General features: G+C 37.3%; 1 protein-coding gene across 1 annotated transcript; it reads right to left on the bottom strand.

The window, feature by feature from the left end:
- Positions 1-1,938: 1,938 nt before the first annotated feature.
- LOC141386664 (uncharacterized) lies at positions 1,939-5,696 on the bottom strand. Its single transcript, XM_073955580.1, has 3 exons — positions 3,641-5,696; positions 1,996-2,320; positions 1,939-1,945 (listed from the first exon to the last, which is right to left on the bottom strand). The coding sequence occupies exons 1-3, from the start codon at positions 5,694-5,696 to the stop codon at positions 1,939-1,941; spliced, it is 2,388 nt and encodes a 795-aa protein (XP_073811681.1).
- Between the last annotated feature and the right edge of the window lie 231 nt (positions 5,697-5,927).

Genomic DNA, 5,927 nt, shown 5'->3' on the forward strand with positions numbered 1-5,927 from the left:
ACAATTGTGGTTGTGTCTCCGACCTTACCTACTTTTTTAGGAACCACAGACTTGACCATACCCACTTTTTAAAATATGTTACATCTACAAAACTACTGAACCGATATTCGTGAAAATGTCAGGGAATGTATAGGCATATTTTCTTGAATATTGAAGAGGGCATATTTAAAAAAACGCCTTACCTTTATGAATAAAAATCAAATGCTGTCATAACCCAACTTAGGTTTTTTGGAAAGAAAAGTTTACCCCGCCCCCGAAAACAGGTTACATATTTTATTGAATTCCAGAGGGGCGGTGTACCTCCCCTATGCGATATTTAAAAAAAAAAAAAAGTTATATTTGCAAAAATTATGTATGTATCGGAATAAAAATTTATGGATTAATCTACAATCTAGGTACTTCTTTGGGGCCTATAGGCCCGACCAAGCCTGTTTTTTTTTAGTATGTCATAACTCCAATACTACTGAAGGGATTTCCATACAATTTGCTGCAAAAGCTCAATGTTTGCCGTTGTTATGTGGGGTACCTTCCCCATGTCTTTCTGTTAAACGCTATATGTATAAGCCAAACTTATGATTATATCGGTTTCAGCATACATTTTGGTAGGCAATGAAGTTGTGTGCACCCTAGGACCGGACCAGGCCCACTTTTTTTAGTATGTTATATCTTATGACCACGCCCACTCTTTTCAAAACGTTATTTTTCCAAAACTACTGAACCTAATTTTCAGAAAATATTCAGGAATGTCCCGTGGTCCAAAATGCTATATATTTGTAGACAAATTTCGGGGCCTATTATTTTATAATCGGTGTATTTGTTAAACTTATGAGTGCATCAGGTTGCAAATTAGTTTTCGAGACAACGGTGGTTGTCCCCCGATCAAGAAAAACTATATATTTACAAATGCACTTAAATGGTGAGGTTCAACGGTCCATCAGCCATGAAAAGCTAAAACATATACGTCTAAATAAGCGGGAGAATTCGATTTAATCATTTTTTTAACTTTTATTATAAGATCGCTTTAGGATAAAGACAGTGACATGGACGATAATAAGTCCTAAAAGGCACAAATGGGCGAAAAATCCGACAAAGTCCGTAAGAGAAAAGAAAGGTTACAGACAAAATCTGTTGATAAATTTAAAATCCTTCTCGGTTTGACAATAGACCGAAGAAGTGAGGTAGAAAATACCTACTGTAGGAGAATGGCTGCTTGAGCCAGAGCGAAATAAAAACACAGTAAAAAGTTTCTTTTAAAATTACAAATTGTCACTGGGGCAACTTTATTATACATCAAATTATAATTAAATATAATTGGTAAATATTTCTGCTCCCGATGGGACACTTAAACTATTAATTAAAATATAAAACTTAATTTAACAATGTAAACGGTTTATTGTTAATCGCGATTTAGGTTGGTTTTGTTAACAAGCGCTTTAAGTTATTTAACGCAGCACGGCAGAAACGAAAAACTTTTTGTTTATTATTTAATGCAGCAAGGCAGATGAAAGCAAAGAGACTGATATTTGAATAAGAATAAACAAACAGCATAACTAGGCAGCATCGATCTTATTTACTGTCGCTGCTTTCGTTACATTGTCGCTCACTGGTTAATTAGGGTAAATAGATAAATAGAGAAATTAACCGAAGTAAATAATGTGTGAGCGACAACAACAACAATAACAATGCATAGCCAAACAGAGGCAGCAAACGGAGATCAGTGTCCACATGCTTGGCCTTGAACCGATGAGGACACGATTGAAAACGGAATAGAAAATTAGAATATTTTAATGCATGTAGGGATGCCAGTTTGAGAAATGTAAATGCATATATGGGCAAATCGAATAATTTCATGGAAATAATAAATAAATATTAAAGAAATAATAAATTATAGAAATTAAATAAATTAATAATGACAATAAAATTAAATGATAGTAATAATTACAGACTAAAATAATAATGAAATAAATTAATAAAAATAATGACTTTTGCTCCAACATTCCCCCGCACAAAGAACAACTGTTCTTGACCATGGTGTAGTAGAGTAGATGATGAGGTGTTTTATTTGGTTTCAGAGATAACCAAGCTGTGCCTCTGCTCACAGCAACTCTTATTTTGATCTTTAGGGGGATGAAAATCTCCTTGAAGACGCCGAAGAACGACCTTTGAGGCGGGACGCCTGTTGATTTGGCCGTTAGACATGAAGCAGGTGATGCATTGCTGTTGAATTTAGCACGATGATCGGTAGACAAATTCCAGAATCTTCTCTTGACATGGGCCTGTATCTGGGTTAGACTTCCATGTATTGTCTTCTCATGAGATTCTGCAAATATTAGAAGAGATAAAAGACTATGTTTTGACCAAAGGATGGGATTTTTAAAATCGTAGTGATACTTAGCTTTTTGAAGTCCGCCGCCAACACGCAATACGCCATCATCGTCCAGAAAGGGGAAAAGTTGTGCAATTTGGCTCCTGGAATGTATGCTTCTTCCTTCTTCTAGCTGTTGCATGTCCTCAGGGAAATCGACTTCTTGTGACATCAGAACAATACTTTGTAGCGCAGTTTTCAATTCCGTCGCTCGGAGAAAGCCAGTAGAACGGAGTTTGTGCCCATTTTTATGTTGAAGAAAACGCACGAGATATGCCAGTACTCGAGTTAATCTTGTTAGATAGGAATATTTGGATAAAAGCTCCGGATAATTGGAGACCGTAGACAAGTTCACATTCAGGGATGATTTCCGCTTTTCGACATTCGTTTCAAAAGAGTTTTCTGGCAGCTTGGGCCTGAGAGATCGGGGCATGGAGAGCCAGATTGGATCAGACCACCAGAGGGAACGTTGAACTAACTCAGCAGACGAAATACCACGGGAAGCGTAGTTAGCAGGGCTGTCGTGAGTTGACAAATAGTGCCATTGGGATATGTTGGTATGTCGTTGGACTTCATCCACTCTGTTTCCGATGAATGAAATCCATCTTGTAGATTCGCCTCTGAGCCAGTACAAGACAGAAATGCTATCAGTCCAGTAATATACATTTGGTTCGCCTTGATTGAGAACATTTGCGCCTTCAAGAAAGTCTTCAGGGATAGGAGACAGAAGTTCTGACGCGTTAGATGTCCATTTGCGCAAATTTAATCTTCCAGCAGAGAGTAGTTGGGCCAAATGTTGGTGTAGAAAGGTTGCTTCTGAATCAAAGCCGGAAATAATATCATCTACGTTGGTATCAGTTTTCAAAATCGTACAGGCTTCTGGATAAGTTTCGATTTCATCTTCTGCCAATTGATGGAGAACTCCAATGGACAGGTACGGAGCCGAAAAAGTGCCATCAGTTCGAAGTTTACATATGTAAATACTAGAGTCCGAACTTCGCCATGATATTTGCTGAAACTGCTGACGACTTTCTGTTACTCTAATCGGGAGGAACAGTTTCTTGAGATGACAATGATTGATAATTGTCGGCAAATAGTCTTGCAAATCAGGTACGGGGAAAACTTCCTCATTTAATGAAGAAGAATGAAGTATTTTTCTGCTGAACTTCCTATATTCTGCGGCAAATGTTGGATCTTTAAAGAATTTAATTTCGACTTGATTAAGTCGTTTCAAAGTGCTGAAGTCGCTGTGTTTGAAAAGGGGGGAAGATTTACCGAGAAGTTGTGACCTTAAGGGTAAGGCTAGAATATGTACTCCATAGGTGCCACGAGCATAATTTTCCTTGAAGAACTTCTTACTAGTCATTTCGTCAGAGATCACTTTTCGAGGTTTTATGAGTTCTTCTTGTTCCATTGCTTCGAATTGTTTGTTCAAAGAGCACAAATTAATGTTGATTGTTTGAGCATAAGAAATTTCAGATGTAGGACCAGAAACTATCCATCCGAAATGGGTAAGTTGGAGAAAAATGCCTTTGTCGAATTTCTTTTGTTGAGGAAGTAAAATGTCTCCATATAAATCACCGCCAATAAGTAAATCTATCGGATCGTTCTTATCGAAGTCAGGATCGGCTAGAGAAAATTCTGCTAAAGAAGGCAATTTATTTCTGTCCACTGGACCAGTACAATAATTGTTCAAAGAGGGCATGACGTAAGCCTGACTTCTTAGTTCAAAGCCAGCTTCATAATGAGACGTAAGTTTGAATTTCACAAATTCTTTTACAACAACTGTTTCACCACCTACACCAGTGATTCGAGCAAATGTTTTGTGTTTTTTGAGATGCAGAAGTTGAGAAGCGCTTTCAGTAATCAATGTGGCCTGGGCTCCTTGATCCAGAATGGCCCTCAACTTAAAATTTCCAAATTCGCTTTTGACTATAACGCGAATAGTTGCTAGCAACACCTGAGGCATAACTGTAGTACTCAACAGAGATAAATTGACATTTGAATTCCCAGCAGAGGAAGAAGAATCTACAGAATCATTACGATTTCCCGCAGTATTAGAAATATTGGCTTGATTTTGAGTTGTGTAGTCGTTATGTATAATCGTATGATGAGGAAGATTGCATAATTTACAACGATTTGAGGATTTACAATCATTCGAGATATGGCCAAAGTTCAGACAATTACGACAGATTTTCTTAGAGTTGATAAACTCACGCTTAGAGGAAGAGGACATAGCAGCAAATTTAAAACACTTGTATAGAAAATGGCGTTTCCCACAGCAGGGACAATTATCGTCATTCACAGCAGCCATATTTACACGACGATTTTGAGTCATTCTTTGAGAGTTGAAGGAGTTTGAGTTATGCGGCTTGAATTGTGGCTTTTCTGTGCTCTCCGTGTATTCAGCAATCGATTCTAACGTGCGAAATGTCGTTTCGAGAAAATTATACAACTCTGAGATTTTAGGAATTTCTGTGGCTGCCTTTAATGATTGCTCCCATTCTTTACATGTTTGTAGGTCTAATTTACTGACCGTAATGTGGATGAGAAGTGGATCCCAATTGGAACAATCAATGCCTAATGTGCTCAACAGAGCCAAGCTATTTCTTGTTGAGTCAAGAAGAGTTTTAATGCTTTCGCAAGAACCATTTGATTTCGGAATACTAAGTAATTTTCGTAAAACAGTGTCAGCAATTTTACGTTTATTATGATATCTTTTATCCAATGCATCCCAGGCCAGAGCATAGCTCGTTTCAGAAGCAGGGTATTCATTGACGATGGACAATGGAGTATCTCGGCAAGAATTTTTTAAGAAATAGTATTTTTGGACATTGGATAAACTTTGGTTGTTGTGCACCATGGAAATAAACATATCTCTATAAGAGATCCAATTCAGATAATCACCAGAAAATGTGGGAATGTCTATCTTCGGAAGACGAATATCGGGTAAAACAGAATTATTCCTTTGAGAAGAACTTGAGGCATGAAAAGTGGAGTGAAAATTCGGAGAATTAGGAGGGCGATATTCAGCAATGAAATCTAGTAATTTTCCTTTACCACTGAGGTAAACTTTAAAAAAGGAATAATGCACATCCTCTTTAAAATATGGGACATCTTCAGGGTTAATTGACTTGTCCCGAATGGCATCAAAAAGCTGTTCATGATTTGCCTCAAACGTTTTTTCAATTTCATCAATTTTGTCCAGACAACTTTGACACAAACCGCGAGTTTTTTCACCGTCGGGCAATTTATCGAAGTCAGACACTATTCGCTGCACGCGGCTCAATAAAATTTGCTGATCTTCGATGGCTCTCGAGTAATCTTCCATTTTGAATTCAGATGTAGACAAACAAAAATGTATTGCAAATTATATTTCCAAAAACACCGGCAAATGTTCATAAATTTCGATTGAAATGTTTATCAGTTTCTCACCAGTATGAGGCAAATAGATGTAGTGGTTGACACAAAAGGATCAATAAACACGGTAGAAATAATTTTATTTCAAAGCAAACTGTCACTTGAGTTTCCAAAAAGAATTTTTATTTTTTGTCTCCAGCAC

The sequence above is a fragment of the Musca autumnalis genome, unplaced genomic scaffold, assembly GCF_047663935.1.
Source record: "Musca autumnalis isolate F117 unplaced genomic scaffold, ASM4766393v1 scaffold_5, whole genome shotgun sequence".
NCBI classification, from domain to species: Eukaryota; Metazoa; Arthropoda; class Insecta; order Diptera; family Muscidae; genus Musca; species Musca autumnalis.